This window comes from Orbicella franksi, chromosome 11 (genome assembly GCF_964199315.1).
Source record: "Orbicella franksi chromosome 11, jaOrbFran1.1, whole genome shotgun sequence".
Taxonomy (NCBI): domain Eukaryota; kingdom Metazoa; phylum Cnidaria; class Anthozoa; order Scleractinia; family Merulinidae; genus Orbicella; species Orbicella franksi.
In genome coordinates, this window is record NC_138155.1 from 15,361,901 (window position 1) to 15,384,384 (window position 22,484).

Consider the following 22,484-nt stretch of genomic DNA (forward strand, 5'->3'; position numbering starts at 1 on the left):
AGCATTGACTTTGACACTATGCATATCTGACTGTAAAACCTCGGTTGCTGCTGAAAAATGTTGATTTTAGCAATAGATAAAGGTTGAAAGTCAGCTAGTGAAATCATTTATTTACGATATATAATTATATATTAAAGTGAGAGCGTCGAACGCACTCTCATAATCTCTGATTACTACTAGTTCTAACATTATCACCTACGCAGATGACTCTTTAATTTTCACATCCTCGAATTATTTGGATGCTATCCAACACCACCTCAGCGAAGACATCAATAGCCTGGCCTCCTGGTTTCGAGACAACGAACTTATCATTAATCTCAAAAAAGGAAAAGCTGAAGTAATGCTATTTGGAACAGCAAAAAGATTAAGCGGTTTCGATGGCAAAGAACTAAACCTCTCAGTAAATGGATCTCGTATCGACATGACTACAAATTACAAGTATCTAGGTGTCCATCTGGACCCTACATTGAATCTTGATATGCACTTTTACAAAACATACAAGAAAGCTGCAGGATGAGTGAATTTATTACGACGAATCCCTTCTAACACTGACACCTTAAGTGTTGAACGAATCTATAGAGCAATGATAATACCCATCTTCACTTACTGCGGCCAAATTACGCTTGGTTGGTCAGAGACACGTAGGTGCCAAATAAGAAACTTGGAACAACGAAGTCACAGGATTATTCTGCAAAACTCCAAATGTCTAAACTGTGAACTCCGCCTATCCACAATTGAAAATGTTTTAAAGAAAAAGGCCTGTTTATTTGTTTTTGATTGCCTAAAAGGCTACGTTTGTAGTCCTTTTAAAAATTATTTTAATTTTTCAACCCACGATTTTAATACAAGGAACAGCAGAACCACTATTGCTCTGCCGAAAGTGAAACTTGACTTTGCTCGAAAAAGTTTTTGCTTTTTAGGTGCTTCAGCTTTTAATTCTTTACCTTGAAAAATCAAGCAAATTAGCAGTAGGGTACTATTTAGGGAGTCTTTAGATCAATTTTATGTACAGTGTAGTTAATAATTTACGAAGTCATTCTTAACTTATTTTAGTTTTTATCCTTATATTATGTTATTTAAACAGGACCCCTTTGATAACAGTACTCTTGCACTGAAGGGCTATCCTGTATAAATATTCGTTATTATTATTATTTTATAAAGAACCCTTGACTGTGCTCTGTTCTGTTTTAAAGAACTTAAGAAGCGGTAGAGCACTCGAGAAGTGGGGAAAAACACTTTACTACGTCTTGTGTTTCCCCCTACACTGTTTTTGTGCTCTACCACTTCCTTTGTGCTTTGCAATAGAACAGAACACCGTTGAGGCTTCTTTATTTGCTAAACAATGTACCTTATTACATGAAATTTTCGCGACACGTTAATTTCGCTAATTTCGCGATTTAAAAAAAATCGCGAAATTTAAGTGACGCGAAAATTAAATATCGCGAAATTAGCATGACGCGAAAATTAAGTGAGTCACATTACGTCAATAATTTAAAAAAGCGACTTTATTACCATGACACATGTTTATTACAATCATTTTGAACTATTCTGTGGTAATTTTCTGGTCCTCTTCATCACTACTGCTTTCCGTCTCCACTCCAGGTAGCACTTCTTTTGTACAATCCTCAAACTGTTCATTTACTGGCTCCTTGTAGTGCTGTTCCACTAGTTGCTTAAACCTTTCAATTGCCTTGTAGACACTGTGAGAACATCTTTCTTGTTACTGTTTACATAATCAGTTGCGTTTCTGTTTATTTGGACGTTGTTGATTAAGTTGTTTGATCAAATTCAGGGACATGTTAAGTAACATTGACAAAGAAATAAAGTGTGTCTCACTCAAAACGCGAAATTAAAGTGAGTCAAAATGCAAAATTTTCGCAAAATCGCGAAATTAAGGTGTCGCGAAAAATGCGAACCTCAAAATCGCGAAATTAACGTGTCGCGAAAATTTCATGTAATAAGGTAACTTTTAATTAAAATTCTTGTCACGTATTGTCTAATACTGTGATACGTAGGTTAAGGTAAAACAATCTCTCTGTCTGCACTTTGCTTCTTTGGTATTGTTTATATACCAAAACCATATGAATTTATCTTTTATTTCTGGCACATGTTGCAGGAACATGCTACACTTCTCTAGGAATGGAGTATGGCATGATAAGTAACTTGCAGATCAAGGCATCAAGTGAAACACAGGCCAACAAGAAAGACTGGAGTCGATTGAACAGTTTAGGCTGGTGTGTGGGTGGAAGTGAAACCTATGTTTACCTTCAAATTGATTTACTTACTGCCACACTAGTGACTGGTGTGGCTACACAGGGCAAATATGAGTCCAGGCTTGATCACAATGCTGAGGCTGTGACTTCCTTTTACCTGAGGCATAATCTTCATGGGGACAAATGGCTGACATATCATACAGTATGTAGTAGAATACTACTAATATACTAATTGCTTATGCAAATGCTGTAATCTGATTGGGCTGAGCCATTGCACACTGTCAGCCATTAGTGTGCAGTGGCTTGGTAAGCATGGTCAACAAAATCTTACACATTAAGAGCTGTATATTGAGCCATAGTTTAGGGGTATACCTCAACTATACAAGGAGTGAGATGTTGTTTAAAGTTTTTTGTTTTTCGTTTTGAATGCTTTTCAATTCAAACTGAGGCTTCCTCTATGGCTGTTAGTATGATTTATAGTATCCCACAAATAATATCTTTCAAGTGGTAAACTATGTGTGGTCCTTGGGTCTTTAGTTACCATTTTACAAAATGTGTGGTTTTGCCCATGGGAGTGAAAGGGTTAATGAGCAAGTGGAAAAAGGAGCCGCTGACAATCACATTTTGAATTTCTTTGGTCAGGGAAATATTATTTTTATCAATGAACAGCCAGGGAAAAGTCAGGGGATTTTGAAAAGAGATATCTGGGGCAGCCATGTTCAGGACAGTACTGACAGCTTTATAACTTCGCTTGCTAGTGTCCTCAAGTGAGATGTGATTTAGCTTTGAGCTGCTTACCAAATTCAGTTTCATCTTTACATGTATATTTGGCCCTAAATTATGTTGTGCTAATTCCTATTTTTAAGGATCATGATCAAATTTTCATTCTGTATATATATTACATACCACAGGACTATAAACTGTCCAATTTGGAAATACATTAATTGAATGACAAATTCCAATGACTGACAAAATTAAACACAGTCGTAGACCAAGTCCAATTTGGCAGTCAGAGAAAATGTTTGAATTCAATCCATTCTAAATGGACTAGGATGTAGTCATATTAGCTGTTAGTTATATTGTGTACAGAACTGTTCAAATTACTTGTTAACTTGGACACTATCCAAATTATGTCGACAGTTTTTAGAATAAACAAATCATTGTGTGCATGCCCTATAGATTTTGAGCAACAATTTGATTATGGCGTTCATTGGCCTTAATGGCATTTACAGACTGATATGTGTTTTTTTTCCTTAGCTCCTGAAAGGTGAATATATTGGTAATAAAGCTGTACAGCACTGGTTAGACCCTCCTTTTGTGGCACAGCATGTACAATTTAATCCACAGTCATCCTTCACATCTGGGCGAGTGTGTATGAGAGTTGATATTTATGGATGTTACACTCCAGGTATTGACTGCATCAATACATCTTTAGGCTTGCTTTGTGCCATTTTGAGAGCTCCTACAGCAAATGTCTAAATTTATTTAAGGTAATTCCCCTGAAATAAAACTGCACATAGATTTTTGTTCAAACTTTGTCCAATGAATATTTATCATGTGAGAACTTTGATGATAAAATAAAGAAGGGGGGGTGCCCATGCTCGTTAAGGAGCAGTGAGGCATTGAAAATGTCCCATTTTCACGTTATTTAATGCTTATTACAAGAACGCATTCCAAGTTATTGTAAACTCTTTGTGAGCCCAGACTCATGAAAACCCGTCTCAAACTACAGTCAATACTTGTGTCGGACACAAAGAAACTTTTTAAGTTTGATTTTGGCAGACAGCTGGATCCTTGTTAAAATATTGGAATCAAATTACTTGCCACGGCTATCAAACTGCAAAGTAGAAAGACTACAGTGCAGCTGCTATTTTCCTTACTTATTCAATTTTTAAACATAGAAATCAGATCAGTCTTTTCTCACGCAAAGCTAATGATTAGTTGATTAAAATGACAGGAAAAACATTTGGGGTGCCCGAGCTCGTTAGTGAGCTATAGCCGTTTTTCAACTGACAGAACTCAATATCAAGGCAAATCCGCCATGTTTTGAATGTGCGTGTGCACGAACGCGCTAATGACGTCATAAATTATGCGCAGTAAGGATGTGCAATGCAATACAAGGGAATGACCTTAAATTAAAGGTTTCCAATTCAAAGCAACTGAAAATCAAGCTTGCCTGTTCATCCCATCAAAGAGTAAATAAGGTAAAATTCAATTAAAAATAGACGAGAAACCAGGGTAAAACATAGTTAAACAATTAAAATGTTCTCTGGTTGAAAATTTTGGTTAAAATGAGCTTTCGGCTTCCAACCTTCAGCCTTTAATTCTGCTAGGTATCATCATTTTGTTTAATATTTAGGATGCTTTCATGCCTGGAGAGGGAGGGTGGTTGGCAAAATGACCATGTAAGTCTGAAAATATTAGCTAATCCTGGCAAAAAATTAAGAAAAATAATAATTATAACCCATTTTCCTGTGACATAAATTTATAATAACCCATCCCATTATGACAAAGAATTGTTTAACGAAATAGACAGATTGCCAATACAATGTAAATGTGATATTTGCATGTACATAGTTGCCTTTTAAAAAACAACCAGAAATACAAATTGAGATAGATATGTCTCAGAAACTGCTAATAATTCTCTTGAAAACAAACTGTAAAGGAAATTAGCCCAGCTAGGGAAAATTTTGTGATTTTCAAACACACCGCTATTTTTTTATGATATATAGTAAAAGGTGAATGTACACCACGGTATAGTTACAAGAACCTAGTCTAACCATACCAGATCTCACTCAAAAATTACACTGAATCGACTGCTATACTGTGACTTAATAACACCTGACACTCATTTACTTTGGGTAGGTATTTCCATGTAAGGTAGTAATGGTATATTTCCTAGCCTGATTTACAAATTAAAGCAGTCCGATTGTTTAGAAACTATCGGTTTGGTTAGTAATGACAATTGTGATATGTGTTTTGGAGGTGGCCATAAATAATGGATGTTATAGTTAAGAAATAGAAAACATGTACCGTGTTTCTTTCGAGTTATAGAAACACGAGTGGAAGTTTGGGAGAACGAGGAATGCTGTGGGAACACGAGCCGCAGGTGAGTGTTTCCTCAGATTTTTCGAGTTCTCCCAAACTTTGACGAATGTTTCTATGTAACAATTTGATTATGAGCTCGAGATTGCTGTGAGGTGATAGTTGATGAGGCCGAAGGCCGAATCAACAATCGCCTCATAGAAATCGAGAGCGAATAATCTAATTGTTTTAGTAGAATTCTAACTGAAATTAACGCAAGTAACGGTTTCCAATTATTTTTCTACACATTATCGTACTTAACGCTTTTACAACATCGCACGTATATATTGAATTGTCTTTGGTAAATTTGCACTTGTGTACGCGAGCGCATCCATTTTTTCAATATTTTCAAGTTTTTATAGTCAAGAAACTGTTAATGTCCTTCTTTTAGTCTTCTCAGACATTTAATTATCCATTTACATCTAAACTTTCACCCAAAACTTTGAAAAAAAAAAAGAGAAAAACGTCGCATTTCGTGGACGGCCGACAGCCACTCCACTCTAATGGCTTATAGTATACGAGTAGCTTAGCCAATCAAATTGCAGCATTTTTATTAGTATACTAGTAGAATTCTACTAAAACTCAATAGAAACATGGAGAACATGTTATCTATTTCATTAGGAAACGCCGCGACGAAAAAAAGGAAAACAACTTGTTAACTTTGATTATCAAAATGTAAATTCACCCCCCCCCCCCCCGCTTATTATGTCAACAGCTCGTGTTAGTTCTGTGTTTCTATCGAGTTATAGAAACACGATTTTTAACCAATCAGCGCGCATATTTTCTTAGGATTTTTTTCCTTAATGTACTTAAGAAGCAGTGATCCTGTGATTATATATTGGCATTGGCGCTCAAAGCTTGAAGATTTGAGCACATTTTGGTAGATAAAGCAATTTACTCTAACAGGGCGTTGTGCAATCCACAGGTCACATATTCAACACTGAACCTATAAGACACAAAAAAACCTCTTTCTTGTTCAAACAGAATTCTTTCCTGGTTATCCAACTCTTGGGATGGAAAGTTTCAGCATTGGTGACTCACAACTAAGAGCATCCTCCCAACAAGATATTTTTTATGGGCCGGAATGTGCGCGACTGAATCACTATATCAATAATGGAGCCTGGGTTCCCAAGACTTCAGATGCATCACAGTTCCTTGAGATTGACACTGGATGGATTGTAATCCTCACAGGCATTGCTATTCAGGGACATCCTGAATTGCCGTATCGCACAACTGCTTTTCAGATTAGAATTACAGTGAACTTGAATCAGCCATTTCAGTCGTATCCTAAAGGGAAAACTCCTAAGGTATGTGTTCAGGTAGCAATAATTATTGCAGATGCAGAGAAGGGTTAGAGCATTTGATGCGAGACAGGCAGGCCTTTTAACAGGTAGACAAACAGATGGACAGACAGACAGATGTACAAATAGAGGTGCTTTTGATAATGGTTTAACTTAACAGTACCATCTCTTAAATGAGTCTCGTGCACCAGTTGCAGTTGTGTATAAAACATAAAAGACTAAAAAATGAATAACTTTAATCCAATGACTCCTGGAGCTTTTCGCCAAAAAATGCATTGTTTGGACATTTTTGGTCTGGATTTGAGCCAAATTAGCTGCAATCTACTCAAAAAGGCATTTGCAACACGATAGCGTGGCTTGCTTTCAACAAACATCGCGTTTTATGACATTTTTGCTTGGGCATGTGCAGAAATCAAAATTTAAAGATTGTGACCTACGTCTTTAGGCTTTTATTATTATTATTAGTAGTAGTAGTAGTAGTAGTAGTAGTAGTAGTAGTATTACTATTACTATTACTATTATTATTATTATTATTATTATTATTATAAGTCCTTAAAGTCTTGCCGCTTTTAACTTATTATTATTATTATTATTGTTATTGTTATTGTTATTATTATTATTTCGCCTTTCCTTTTTCTTCTTTTCTCATCTTTTTGCTGCAGTGATTCAGACCCTCTACTGGGCTTGCTTCCAATTCATAAAGTCCCGAGAAAGCATCATCGAGACAGGCAATTCTTCCCACGGAGTAGCCAAGTGTAGTCGAGGGAAATTTTGTTCTGAGTTTTTCACTTAAATTTTTGAGCATCTTCGAGCCTATTTCAGGCCCCATTGACCCGATTAGTCTGATCTGGGCATCATTGGAAAGACATTTTTCTCCTGCAGAACTTGAGTATAGACGATGCCAATTTTGGTCAAAGCTGATGACATCAAAAGTGGAACAAAGGGCAACGCTCTACACTGCTGGTTACGGCCAGCACTAGCGTTAAGGAGTTAATGCCCTAGGAAAGGCAATACAATAAGCCAAATTTCATTTAACTTCATTACTACTAGTTGCAAAATCCTATATTACAAGGTTGAGTTCAGAGACGTTTGTGTAACATGAATGTTTGCAGCATTATGTTGGTAGCCACACCCAACCTCCAAACATGGCGGTCCAGAAAAGTGGTATTTGGCTGCTCTCTACCCTTGGTCTTGCCTGGCTGGTCCTTTTAAGAGTCAAAAAGCATACTAACCTAGTCCAAGGTTATTGACGCTCGAAAGCAACTGATTCTCAAATAAAGTTGCAACTCCAGAGCAGGAGATAAACTATGACAATTTTTCTCACATATTTGGTAATTTTAGGCCTTTTTCTAACTAATTGAAGTGTTGATTTTAAATTCAAATGATGCTATTGTGTTTGTGTTTTTTGTGTTATCATACATGCTAGAGGGTGACTTATCTTGAAATTTGCAGGAATTTTTGGGCAATGGTAATGAAGGATATACCATGTATCACTCCATTTCACCAAGTCCTTACTGCCGCTATGTACAGATACGCCCTGTCAGCTGGGCGGACAAAATAGCACTGAGAGTAGAATTGTATGGGTATGAGGCAGGTAAATAGTTATTGAGGACAGTCTATTGTTCCTAGGTAGTTAATGAAGTGATGAAGTCAGTATACGGTTAAATTCTCTTTGTCATGGGCATGCATCAATTTCCTATACATTACATAATTTACTATATGATTGGGAGGCTGTAATGAGCTCCAGAGAGCTGTGACAATGCAAGATACTGCAAAGTTTCCAACAGCTTTGTGGCCCCCTGATTGGCTGTATTCTTCAGCCTTTTCAGTTGACATACATCAATATCTTCTCCTCCCTTCGGCAACACAGCGAAGCACATCTGATCATCCTAAGTATACCATTTTCAACACAACTCTTCAACTCCCCCAAATGTTTCACGTTCTTTTCTGTTCCCTGGATTTTTTCCTGCAACTGCAGATGTATCTTATGAGTAGATTGATGAGATAAACTAATTGTATTTACAACCGCAAAGGAGCAGAAAACAAATGTAAATAATTGCTTTTGATTTCTTGGTGTCTTCCAGTGAGCATTAGTAGTGATACAAAATTGTGTAATTTAGATTGTCTCAGTAGGATGGGCATAATAAGAGGAGAAATCCTTTCCACGCAGTTGTCATCTTCATCAAGAGCACATCATTATAGTGGACCAGAATTTGGTCGCCTTAACATAGGCCTTGGTTATGGAGCATGGTGCGCAGCCAAACAGGACAAAAATCAATATTTACAGGTAGGAATAATTGGGGGCTTGGGGGCTACCCAAGTTAGAGCAGGCTCTGGTTCTTAAGGTGAGGGATAGTGCTCTTCATTGGGTAATTTTCTCTATCCAAAAGGTAAATGTTAGCTAATGTAAACAAGACATACTAAGCTTTGCACTGGATAGTGGTTTATCAGCTAGTGGACAGCCTTATCTGCCGTTTGACCAGATGCAGGGTTTATTTATTTGTTTTTAAATGGAAGTTAAGCTCATTAGAGTACTGTCAGACCCCATTTACAGCGCAACTACTTAAGGTGATTTCTACAGAACATTCGAGCAATAATGGCAAAAATTAAGTTGCCAAAAAACCTCATGGCATGGTAATATTTTGAATACAGTTAAGATGACCTTTTGAGACTTAAGCTCTCAAGCTGACCGCGTGAAGTTATCCATACTTGAATTAAAGCAGACGTTTCGCATTAGTTGAAAACACAACACACGCTTTAAGCATTCTTACAAGGTTTGACATTAACTTTCTCGAGAATGCTTCAGAATTTAATTGCGGGATTGCTTAGAGCAATGAACTAAAGTGAGTTGTTTTAAATAGTATTCCAAAAGTTACCGTGCTATGAGTAGATTTTTAGTAAATAATTTTTGCACTTATTGCTCGAATTTTGAGCAGAATCCATCTTAATATCCCACTTTTTAATTTGCTTATAAGTGCCCAACCTCAGTTAAGGTGATTACTGCTTTCGTTCCTTTTAAAATGAATTGAAAAACTGAGATACTGTCGAAGATTTGGATGTGCCATCAAAATCCACATAATCAACAGAACACTACATGTCCGCTTGGAGTTACAAATTTTATCTTCTCATGTTGATGGTATGATCACTCAAAGATAAATTCCGTATCCCCTAATGGTCATGTTACATCGTCTATTTATATACTGCTTTCTAGTCTCCTGATTATTAGCCCAGCCCCAGCTATAAACCCATTCAAAACCCCTTTCAAAGTTGGCAAGCCCAAGGCTCATAGCTGGAATTATGAAGATGATTTTAATTTTTGTGAAATCTTTCAGGTTGACATGTTAGAGATGATGTTTGTTAGTGGTGTGGCTACTCAGGGGTGCATGATCAATGACAGCTGGGTCCGTTCTTACAAGTTTGTTTACCGTGGTGATGGTAAAGCCTGGACCAAATACACAGAAGCAGACACAGAGCAGGTAAGGATTTCACTTTACTGAAACTTCCTTTGTTTCGGCGCGTGTGTCACATCTGAAAAGAGTAGAAATTTTACGTTCAGTGGCTTAACTTTCTACATGTAAAATGTACTGTGAGGCTGAAAAACCTATTTAAAGATGATTTGCAGTCCGTACTACGGCGCACTCTCGAGAGTTTGTTTACGTTTTTGTTTTGTTTCATGTAAGACATCACAAAATGTAAAGTTAACAGGAAGTAAATTCAAAATTTCATGTCAAAAGCCGTTATGGATGCGAAGCTTTATGCTTCGTTCTTTCTCATATCACTTGATGAAACAACTTTGCTGAGACTGTGCAGTACGGACTGGAAATCATCTTTAAAAGTGTCAAATGTTTGCGTCAACTAGACTATTCGGGCTTAGCCCTTCCTCAGTATGATGAAGTTGAAGAAGGGCTAAGAACTATTTGACACTTTTTCAGCGTTATATTACTTTTTATCTTATACGACGATTATCAGTTTTGTAGGGTACGACAAAAGTTTGGTGACCACGTTTTAATGTTGAACTTGTCTTGTTGTCACAGGTAACTGGCTCCGTTTCTAGTGGCAACCTGTCGGCCTTTGACGTCATTAGCAGCAAAGCGCGCGAAATTGCAGGCGACAATATTATTACTATTAGAAATGAGGAAAGTTGCGCATGGCAACACCGTAATTTTAGGTGAAAAACCACGTCACCAGAGCTCTGTTGCGCCCCACTCAACTGATAATCGTAGTGGTGTCACCCATCATTTGATTGTACAGAAACTGCAGTTCAGTGATTGGTGACTTGAAAAAGACGGAAAAGGCAAGTTTAAGAAAGAGTCTACACTCTACAACCACAAGTCGGACTCTTTTTACTATATATCGTCCACTGCATACTTCGTAATTGAAATCTAGCCTATTATTTGTCAAAGAAAACCTTCATCATAGTGTTGGAACAAGTCACATGTCATTACTAAATTAATGGAGATATGTTTGCAGTTTTCATATCATATTTATTGAAAATTTCAGATGTTAAGTTGTCAGAGGCTTTAGCAAACTTTGGATATCTTCCCCCTAGTGTTGTAATGTTAAGTGATACAGTTAATCAGAGGGGTTTTGTTGTGGAGTATGGGGTTCATGATGACCTATTTTATACTACCTGTCGTTCCAACACCTAAAGGCTAATTTGGCTTTATCAACTGGGTTGATAATGTAAACTGGCCACCGTAAAGGGATTCAGAAGCTGACGTTTCGAGCGTTAGCCCTTCATCGGAGCCAATCGGATTCGCTCCGACGAACGGCTAACGCTCGAAACGTCAGCTTTCGAATCTCTTTACGGTGGCCAATTTACATTATCAACCCAGTTGATAAAACCAATTCTTGTTATACTCTCCACCGACGCAGCACCACAGTTTCTTTAGAAACTTACCACCTAAAGGCTAGCCTTGGTTTTGAACAACTTCATTTCAGTAATCTAATTTGAAATTGTACGTATAACTTGGATGCCCTTTTTGTTTAAACTTGTAATGATAGCCCTTACTCTCTGGAACTATATACGTAATGATATATTAATGATTAAAACAGGTTGTTGCTGTGTAGCACTTTGAATTATTCAAAGTGCTTTTCTACCAAATTATGGCGGACCCAAGCCATAAGCTTCATGAACTGCTGCTGCCACTTAACAAGTCCACTTACTGCACACGAAGCCGGGGATACTTCAAACTACCGATTTGTAGGACTTATAGGTTTAGAAACACTTCTATCATGAAGCATAGTTTTAATTATAAATAGTTCGATATCCTATTATATTGTATTATAATATTGTATGATATCATTATTGTATTAAATTTTTAGGTTTTGTCTTTTATATTTGTAAGTTTAACGACTAGTTAAGTATGTCACAATTTAGCCGCTTCGGGGGCTGCAATGATTTACTTAATAAAGCTATCTATCTATCTATCTATCTATCTATCTATCTATCTATCTATCTATCTATCTATTAATTGAATTGCTTTCGTTTTAGTTGACAACAATTGCTTAATGGTATTTTTAGACATGTTTCGGGAAAAACCCCTTCTCTTCAGTCGCAAATAAACCATTTATCGCAAATGAAGCATTTAACGCTTCATGTGCGACTGATGAAGGGGTTTTCCCAAAACGTCTCTAAAAATTACCATCAAGTACTACAGGTATTAAGGCATAAGAGAAAAGTGTTTGTATTATTTCCTTCTCAGGAAATTGCAGCCAACTGGGACAGGAACACAGTAATGCTACACTTCTTTTCTCCTGTCCTTTTAGCGCAATGTGTACGCTTTTTACCACAAAGCTGGGAGAATGCAATTTGCATGAGAATAGAACTGTATGGTTGTTCTATGGGTAAGAACTGGTCTCATACTTCCTAAACTGCCATTTGATTAAGAGTAAGAGATGTCTATTCTTGGTAGAGGAGCAAAATCCGATAAGGCTACAGACAAGCCATGTTGAAGTGCATGGCTTGGTGAGACCAATACCTGATTCGTCGCCAGTGTATTAAATGTGCAAGATAAGATAACTGAGAACAACAGTTTTAACATGGAAGGATTTTTTTCAACTTTAGATCAATTTCCTTGTGCAGAGGGTGGTGGCTGTAGCCCTCAGGCTGTGTGCATGGCTCTTGACAAGGAGAACGAAGTTTGTGTATGCATTGAGGGATATCATGGAAATGGCAAACTTTGCAAAGGTGAAGAAATTATTTTAACAGATTAGTGTTTTCAGAACAAGTTCGTGCGAGCATTGGCGAGTAAAACGATACTAGTTGCTATACTTGCATGCTATCTGAATGCTAGATGCTTCAAATGGTTACAGTAGTAAATGGTAAGGTGTACAAGGGGGATGTAATATATCAAACACGAAAGACCGTGTTTAATCGCATTTCCAAACACCGAGAAGAGAGTTGAAAATAAGACGCATAGTGGAGTATTTTTTACGAAATTCGAGGTGTTTGGAAATGTGGTCAAACACTGTCTTGAGGGTTTGACATATCTTCTCAACCAAAACTTAAACCGAGGAGAAAACGGGGAAATAAAATCGTAAAAATCTATATGTTCATTAAGATCAGATATCCAAACGCTGTCACGGTCATGATTTCCTTTAGTTAACTTGATGAATTATTAATGAGTTCGAGAAAGTTAATATTTCCTCTGGACACCACACCTTAGTGCATTTAGGATCCCGCGAAGATGGAGTACATTTGCAAAATTATTACTGACAATATAACACGTGATGATACAACTTCATCTAACTTAAAACAAACCTGTTAAATTCAAACGAATTCTAACGTTATCACATATTTTGTTTGTAACGGTGCTATTTTCTTGTTTACGTACATGTTATTTGAGCAAACTTTTTTGAGAAGTGCACAATCTTGATCAGGTACTTAGAAGGTAAAGCTTGTACCAAAGGTTGCACTGTGCTTTTTGTCTGGTTTATGGCAGAGTTTTATGTTCACCCTCCTTTTTACAGATTTAGATGAATGTGCAAGTGACAGTGCAAGTCCTTGTCCGGAACACACAGACTGTGTCAACACTGAAGGTTCATTCACATGCAACTGTCGTCCTGGATTTACAAAACAGCATTTTACGTGTGAAGGTAGATACCTGATTAATGAATACAATAATTAATTAGCAAAGAATTTGTTAAACCCTTAGGACATCTTGGTCGACTATACTGGCAAGAGGATTGATGTATGAAAAATAAGGACTGACCCATTATGGCAGAAGTTTTGCAAAATGTTGAAAATGTCTACTTTGTCATACAGCTGTCCTTTGGCCCGTTCTATTAAACAATTAGATTATGAGCTCGAGATTTCTATCGCGTGATAGTTGACGAGTACACAACCCGAATCAACTATCACGTATAGAAATCAAGAGCGAATACTCTAATTGCTTTAGTGTAAATCAACTAGTCATTCAAATCTCTATCTAAATCCTCTTCACAGACACTTCGAAAACGGAAAGAAGCGGCCCCCAGTTTGTCAACTACCGCTCAATTCTACGCCACTCACTATCTACAACAGAATAGATAGTGAGTAGCTTAGCCAATCAGAATGGCATTCGTGATTGTACGCTTAGTAGATTTATACTAAACAGGTTTATACTTAATAGTTCCTCGTCAACCTTACTGAGTCAGACCACCATGTTTGTTAATATAGCAAATCAACATGTATGACAAACTTACTGTTAAGAAATTTTGAAAGTTGTCATGTCGAGCATTTGGCCTAGTTTTCGATCAATCCAAAGAGGTACTACATTTAGGTGTTTGCTAGTATGTAGCTCAACAATTTATTTAATTACGCTATGTTAAAAGTGAGGAAAAAGACTTGAAGACACTTGTCTTCATCCCCAATGCAATGTTTGAGATTTCAGTGAAGAAATGCTTTAAGAGGCGTTACTCGCAAAACTTTATATCCACAAGTTCCTGGAAGAATGTGACAGGAAACTGTTCAAGAAAATTAGTAGCGATAGTTCTTACCTGCTGTACTCTATTTTGCTCCAAATCAAAGCGTCCTCCATGTGATGAAGATGTAGTACTAGTTAGTTACCCAAGATAAATGCTGAACGTTTTAAAAGAAGTTTTTAATAGGCTTAGTTTTAAATACAGTTTAGCAATATGAGAAATTCTTACTGTAAACGCCTTATTATTTAATCCTTTAAAAATTTATGCAACGTTTGATATGTATTGTATCGAATGAATAGACATTATTATTATTATTATTGTTGTTGTTATTGTTATTGTTATTGTTATTGTTATTGTTATTGTTATTGTTATTGTTATTGTTATTGTTATTGTTATTATTATTATTATTATTATTATTATTATTATAAGTCCTTAAAGTCTTGCCGCTTTTAACTTATGGTGCCGAGTTCAATCTGTGAGCCTAGGGCAGTCATAAGTCTGCTGGATTACTTGATGGATAGAGTCCTCCTAAGTGTGTGAGCAGTTCCAACGAGGACGGTCTTCTGTAGCTCTGTTATTCTAATATTGCCTGGGATCTTGCCGATGTAGTTTTCTGTTCCCTTCTTGACAAGCCCTTCTTGTCCCTTCTTGGGACAGTTGTTGTTTTCATTCCCACGTTTTCTCAATTTCAATCTCAAGATCTTTGTACTTTGTGAGTTTTTCCATTCTTTTCAAGGAGGTGTTTCTTTCTGTGAGGATGGACATATCGATAAGCAGACAGGTTCTTTCCTTCTTGTCTTTCACCACCATGCCTGTTCTGTTTGCTTTTATCTCTTTGTCGGTTTGGATTGGCGTGTCCCAAAGTATAGTCGCTGTTTGGTTTTCTGTCACAGTAGCTGGTTCATGGTCGTAGTGTTTATCTTGCACTTTGATGTTATAGTGTTTGCTATTATTATTATTATTATTATTATTATTATTATTGTTATTATTATTATTATTATTATTATTATTATTATTATTAAATATAGCGCAAACGTACCTGAAAGCAGGCAAATCATTCTGCCAGGAGTTTGAGGTTTTTCAGGTTTTAAATTGTTTTTTATTGTATAAATTACATTATTGCTATTTAGGATAAAAAACGGACTTAGAGGTGGTTGGGCTAGAAACGTATCTTTCAGATAGTTCAATTAGTTACTTCTGTCTTCTGTAGTTTCAAATGGTTTTCTAGTCATTGCAGTTTTGCTATTTCTTGTCCATTCTTTTCTTTCCACATAAGAAAATGATAAGTTTTCTTCCTCTCCCTTCTCTCTCTTAAACTGTTTTAAGACGGAATCCACCAGAAGTTTTAGTAACAAGTGAGCAAAAACTTTGTACCAAGTTTATTTACATCATATTGCAAACTTCTGTGTAACTGTTTAAATATCTTTAAAAAATCATTTCTAGCAGCACCGAACATCAAAAACAAATGTTGCACTTCGTATGAAACACTTGAAAGTACTGGTGAAATGAAACTGTTGATGAAATATTACCTATGTTTGCACAATTTCTGTGAACTTTGAAATTTATTTTCTCTCCTTCCCATGGAAAATTGTTTTCGGTGTTGTTTCAGGCAACTATTTATATCTTTAGCTTTAAAAAGATGTAAAAAAGACTGTGAAATACTCAAAATTATTCTGGTATAATTTTTTAATTGTCCACTAAAAACTGAAATTGCTCGATTTTCTATCTGATTTCGTCCTAATGCGACACTGTATTTTTCTTTTTCAGACGTGAATGAGTGTAAAGATGATATTTGCCCGTCACACATGAAGTGTATCAACACGTTTGGCTCTTACACCTGTGATTGTACCAGTGGAAAAGTATATAATGCTGCAGATAAAACGTGCATCGGTAACTGAAATGCATCTAGAAGAGTCACCTTTACTTGTTATATAGTATATAAAATGGGAGCCCTTTATAGACATCATTAATTAACCATTAGATTACTAGCTACAGAGTTATATGATGTGATAGCTGATTAGGCCGAAGGCCGATCAACTTTCGCCTCACAAAAATCGGGAGCGAATAATCTTTTTGTTTTTGTAGAATTCTAACTAAATTTCTTTCAAATCGGCGATTGTTTGAACAGTTCATTACAAAATTTTGAGGTTTTAAAGACGCATCACAGTCAATTTTCTTTCTTTTGTGTCCCTGGAAATTGAATTATGTTTTAATATTTCTGCATGTTCCTCGGAACAGCGGAGGAACAAGAAAACATTGTCATTATGTTGACAACCTCCAGCCACTGCACTCTAATTGCTTAGCCAATCAGATTGCAGCATTTACATTAGTATACTAGTAGAATTCTTCCAATTAACAATTATTTCACGAGATGGTAGATAGCCAACGAAGCACGTAGCACCGAGTTGGCTATAATCATCTCATATCCAACAAGTGTGAGTGGAATAATTGTTTTATTAAAAACGCCTCCAAAATAAAGAAAACTAAACTAAACTAAAAATATAAACATCTCAAAAATTACGCCTTATAACACTTGCAGAGCTTGGTGTAACGGCTCATATACAGTCGAACCTCGATTATCCGGAGTTCTTGATTATCCGTACTTTTTCTCTAGTCCCAATTTTGTCATGAATATTTATTAGTCATGATCAAGATGCGTAGCAATATTCTTTTTAGAACTATAGCATTGAAAAGTGCAGTCAAAAGCGAGTTTGTTTTGCTTTTAAAGAGCAAAAGCAGCGCTCGCACGCGTCGCAACTAATGAGCAACACTCGAATGAGTTCTGATTGGCTCAGAGTTGAGTGGTTCAAGATATGCAGTAGACCATATTGTTTTCCAAATGATTTGTAAAAGTGTTGCTTCACGATTAAATGTTGCTATTTAAACAGTTTTGTTCTTCATTAATATTCATATTTTTGATTATCCAGACCCTCGATTATGCGGACTATTTCGTCTAGTCCCAACGAGTCCGGATAATCAAGATTCGACTGTGTCATGTTGGCTAAGCCAGTGAAAGCTTTTGAATTGCATGCATTACCCAGTGATCCAGTTTGTAATAATGTGTGATATGCGATGAACATATGCTTTCTAGACATGAAAACGTAATGTATGTCTGTGATAATGTCCTAAAATGCCCAACATTTGGCAGTTATTCAAATGGTGGATAACGGTTAAATGTCTGTCTGATGAACGAGTGCTAGGCAACTAGCTTTGCAGCAAGCCTGTTCATTACATTCGTCTTTTTGTTGTTTTTGTAGATGTTGATGAGTGTAGTGTGGGCGCATTCACCTGCCACCCTCTTGCTAGTTGCGTTAACACCTTTGGTTCATATTACTGTGCATGTCCTGCAGGATACACAGGTCGCGGTAAAACAGTTTGTGCTGGTATGTAAAAATGCTGCAGTGAATAGTGTTTACCTTTTAGTAGTATAACCTTGGAATATCAGGGCTGTGCTCTGGAAGTGCCCGGGTACCACAAACAGCTAACTTCTACCTTTGGGCGACTTGATAAACTTCTTTTTTTCACATAAGCTTTAGTGCTAGGAACCCAGGATTTCATGGTTAGAAGCCTTTGGATTCCTCCTAATTTATCTTAGATGGCAGCCTTGCATATGCACTGCAAAAGCAAAGGAAATCTCAGTTTACTTTCACGCAGTTCCTGATATACAACTAAGCCTCTTACTTGAAACGATTTGGCATAAATGTGTTACAAAAAACTTTGATGAATCATGCTTTTAGGGATAGATGTTACGCATTTGAAACTTTATGTTATTATGAAACTTGAATTGTATCGTTAAGGTGGCTGAACGTAGTTTTTGACACCTGTGTTTCGTTCACCTTTTTCTCTAAGACCCTTGATCCTTTGGTCACCAAAAATGGCAGCAGGCAAGTTGATACTTAAGCCGACGTATGTGTCGTTATCATGACAACATGAATAAATATAAACAGGCCTTTAAAATCGGTTTTGTTTATTTGCAGAAAATCTAGTCATTAGATTTTCTTTATAATTTGCATGCAACAAGCTTGTAATGATACTCGCAAGTTAACACTATTTTGATAATAATTTTACAGGCCGACCAGCACCGTTGACAAGGTTCTTCATGATTGGCCAAACGAAACAATGAGTATACAACACAAATAATGCCCCTAGCCGTAAAAACAAAAGAGTTGCAGATTAGCGAGAACGAATCAAAATAGAAGTTTTAAAGGGGTGCAGGTCTACCCAATGTAACAGACAGAACTTTAGTTATCCCTTGCGGAAGGTTCACTGGAACATCTAGAATTTCCTTTGTTAAAGGTCAATTTTTTTCAATACTCCAGATATTTATTTCCTAAAGTAATTTCGTGCCAAATTTCGCGAAATTCTAATGAGTGGTTCTCGAGAAATAGGCGTATTTCCGACAAAGCTATTCCGCATTCAATCGCAATGTTTTTGACCTACTACGCATGCGCTGCATTTAACTGGGTTCTTTCGGTAACGAAGGAAAGGTTAAGAATGGGCGATTTGCATGATGGCGTCATTTGACTACAACTACCAGAATCCTTCACTTTTTCTGTTTCTTGTGCTAATTAGGGCAATTGTTATTTAAACCTCACTGGGAATTCAAAATTTAAATAGTAAAGAAAAAACGAAAGGAATTTTGGTAGTTGTAGTCAAATGACGGCAACGTGCAAATCTGCTATTGCTGGGTTTTTTCGCATCGTTACCTTTTCTAACATACCTTTGTAATAAAAGACTAAAACCATCTATACACTACATTCAATTACGAAGAAAAATAGTACAGATAGTGCAGGCATTAAACAAATAAAATGATCGCTGTATCGACGGCATGTTTGTTTTTTGCAATCCTTTAGCGCGCGCTGAATCGCATTAGCAAGAAACTGTGTTCGGCCACCTTAAAATATGTTGCAAAGTAAATGACAAAACAGTTTTTAGATAGCTTGCGAGCTCGCTCACGTTGGAGCAGAAGTGCGCGTGGCGTGGTCGCAAGCGCAAAATCGAGCGGCGAAGCCATAAGACGAGACTTTCTTGGCGCCTCTTCACCAGGCTCCTTCCCACCGGATCGCTCTGCTCTTCACCGCTCGCGCGCGTGACTCAAAGGTGAGCCTGCTCGCAGGCTAGGTTTTAGAAGACACTGCAGTTTGTTGCAAATGGTACATTTCAGGAAAACATTAGGATCTGTGTCAGTATATTGGTAACAAGTACCTTAAGTTATAAGTGTTTCGTAATTCTGGTAACCAGTTAAGAATTCTTTTTGAGTACAAACCTTATTTTTCTGCCACTAGCAACATGAGTTAAAACAAATCAAGTAATTTGTTCTTATGAACGTTAGTGACGTTCATAAGTACAAATTACTTCTTTTCCCTCTAAATCGCGTTGAAATTAGGAACTGAACTCGGCCCTCGGGACAGCGTAAACTTCAGATGTTGCAAACCCTCCTCTGTATATACAGGCTTGAAAACAATGTTGTTCTTGTTGCATTTTAATTTTCAACAATGGTTTGCTTTTTTCAGATGTAGATGAGTGTCGCCAAACACCCGATCCTTGTGATCATAATTCTATATGTCATAACACTAAAGGAGGTTATCAATGTTCTTGCAAGACTGGTTACATTAGGGAGGCTAACAAGTGTGTTGGTGAGAAACTTCTCCACTTTATTAGTCAGGAAAAAGGAGGACCTTTTTTGCCATGAAATCCTCTCTCCTAGAATAAAATTTAGTTGTCTTGTAACAAGGTCAATATCATATTATCTTCCCCGAAAAGAGGTCCGTATAACGTTATTATGTCGTAAAACAAAACCTTATTGTTGTCGTGCCCACAGACAACGACCCAGACAGATGGTAGAGTCCTTGAGGACGGCGCCAACTTTTGTTAGTGCACACTCGTTCTGTGCATCATTCAAGACATGGTTTAACCGCCACGCGTGCGCTAGGGTTGGCGCTTGCGCATTGACCATGGATAGTATCCATGCAAGTACACGACTAAAATGAAAGCAAAATTTTCCTACTGTGACCAAATCAAGATTAATGAACGTGTACTAAAACCAGGCTTACCACAATAGCAGCGTATCGGTTTCCAGCTGAATTACTACCTGTTATCTGTTGAAAATTGTACTAAAATCCAACTCTAAACATGTACCTGCAGATGGCGTAGTGCTCGCATAAAACAAGTGCGAGAAAGACAAATGTTCCTCTTACTGGCGTAGTGACGGAAAAATGTAACGGGCACTGTAAAAGATGCATAACTTAAACCGCATGGTTACTCCTAAATTTTGTGTTATGAAATGAAAGTGCTAAGCCTATTCAACACGTGATTAGTTTCTGGTTGTGACGAAAAGCTATTTCGATTGTATTTTAGCTGAACCACAGGAAGGCTGTCAGAGACGCTAAAAGTGTTGTTTTTATGTTACTATTTACCATGTAGTTTTAAGATCTTCATAAATGAGTTTGCTTTTCTGTATGTAAAGGCATGAATAGTAAAGAGACTGGATTGGAAACTAGCTCTCGTCACCGGTTCCAACACAGTGGAAATTCGTGACGTCACTGTCGCAAGCTAAATTTTATTTTTGCAGAACTTTGTTTACACTGCACAGTAAGTGACCAAACCAGGACCAAACTATGGATATTGAAGATTTATTTGAAGAGTGGGATGAAGATGATTTAGCAGAACTTTTAGAAGACAACGAGAGGGCGGTGAACACGGTAGAGGCAGAAGACAGTGAAGACGAAGATGAAAGCGAGAGTGAAGATGATGACAGTACGTTTAAATGCAGCAAGTGTAAAAAGCGGTATCATCTTAAAGCGTGGTTGCAAAAACACGAAACCTTATGCAGTGGCAAGGCACCTACCAGAAAATGCAAAGCCAAATTGTCTGAACACCAGAAGAAAACCAGAAAAGTGCTTTCTTCCCTCGGTTTTGATGATTTCTATACATCTGAATGCGTGCCGAGTGTAATAACATTTCTCAACAAGATATCTGCGACAAGCAGTGAAACGACCAAAATACGAGGATCCAGGTTCGCACAAGCACAACAACAAGCTGACAAAGTTAAAACAGAATTGGACAAAGGAGACGAGAACCTCATGTCATTTTTTCGCTACGTTGGTGTGACCATTTGGACGATAGTCTTCGCTCAGGATGATCTTGTTAGCTCGTCACGCAAACAACAATATATTGTTCAATATCTAAATGAATTTCGACAAGCGCAAGAACTGACATTTAAGTGGTCTGAACTGTGCTGTGTTGCATGCCTAAATTCTTCTGGTTGTCTTTTGCTACAGCTGATGATAAGTGAGATATTTGGGAACATCTCTTCTTTTCGACATAAATCTGTAGTCCACGCGATGAAGATTAGAGAAGAATATGACGGAGAGACTTCAAGCAAACCATTTCTTACTCCGCTTCAGAAGGACATAGTAGCCTACATTTCTGGGTATGTCTGCAGGAAAACGAGAGATCGTCTCCAACAGTATAGCAGTGAAAGGTTCTCGAGAATAGTGACCGCATTAAATCAGAAGTTACCAAGCGTTAAAACACAAGCACTTGCAATGTCGTACCCCAACTTAATGACACTGTCTTTAACCAGAGGCGGCCTAACCCAAGTGGATCACGCAACGTATAATTTCTTTTGTCGTCTCGAAGTTTCAGTTCGTCCTTTTTTAAACTTATCAAGTTTTCGTTGCAGCACCCGACAGTCAGACAGTAACCTTCTCGACCAATTAATAAACAATTCTTCTTTACAATTCTTCTTCTTCCATCGGAAGACAGCAATTTACTTTTAAAACTCTTCGTAAACCTGTACTTTCGGGTGAGGAAGTGGTCTTACCCAAAAAGCTACAAGGAGGAAAGAAAATTGAAAGTAAGAAAATGCAGTTCGGCGCAAAGTTCTGCTGAATTACACGGAAAGGACAGTATCAGAAAAGCTCTGATGTCCTCCAGCGCCATTAACGATAAATAATCGATAATTCTCTCATGCAAAAAA

General features: G+C 37.2%; 2 protein-coding genes across 4 annotated transcripts in view; both read left to right on the plus strand.

Annotated features, from left to right (window-relative positions):
* The window catches only part of LOC145460650 (neuropilin-2-like), an 80,426-nt gene extending 73,512 nt beyond the window's left edge, over positions 1-6,914 (plus strand). For 2 of the 3 annotated variants that reach the window (XM_081445529.1, XM_081445531.1), the window contains 3 exons: positions 2,117-2,415; positions 3,471-3,621; positions 6,282-6,914. In XM_081445529.1, coding sequence (XP_081301655.1) covers positions 2,117-2,415; positions 3,471-3,621; positions 6,282-6,652 — 821 coding nt within the window. In that variant the 3' untranslated portion in view covers positions 6,653-6,914. Of the gene's footprint in view, positions 1-2,116; positions 2,416-3,470; positions 3,622-4,572; positions 4,619-6,281 lie in introns of all 3 variants that reach the window. The other variant, XM_081445530.1, reaches the window with a different exon arrangement.
* A 308-nt stretch (positions 6,915-7,222) lies between these two features.
* The window catches only part of LOC145460655 (uncharacterized), a 28,270-nt gene continuing 13,008 nt past the window's right edge, over positions 7,223-22,484 (plus strand). Inside the window, exons 1-8 of the mRNA XM_081445538.1 lie at positions 7,223-8,885; positions 9,931-10,074; positions 12,304-12,445; positions 12,666-12,788; positions 13,571-13,696; positions 16,271-16,393; positions 17,761-17,886; positions 20,017-20,139. Of these exons, the coding sequence (XP_081301664.1) occupies positions 8,733-8,885; positions 9,931-10,074; positions 12,304-12,445; positions 12,666-12,788; positions 13,571-13,696; positions 16,271-16,393; positions 17,761-17,886; positions 20,017-20,139 (1,060 nt within the window). The 5' untranslated portion in view covers positions 7,223-8,732. The remainder of the gene's footprint in view (positions 8,886-9,930; positions 10,075-12,303; positions 12,446-12,665; positions 12,789-13,570; positions 13,697-16,270; positions 16,394-17,760; positions 17,887-20,016; positions 20,140-22,484) is intronic.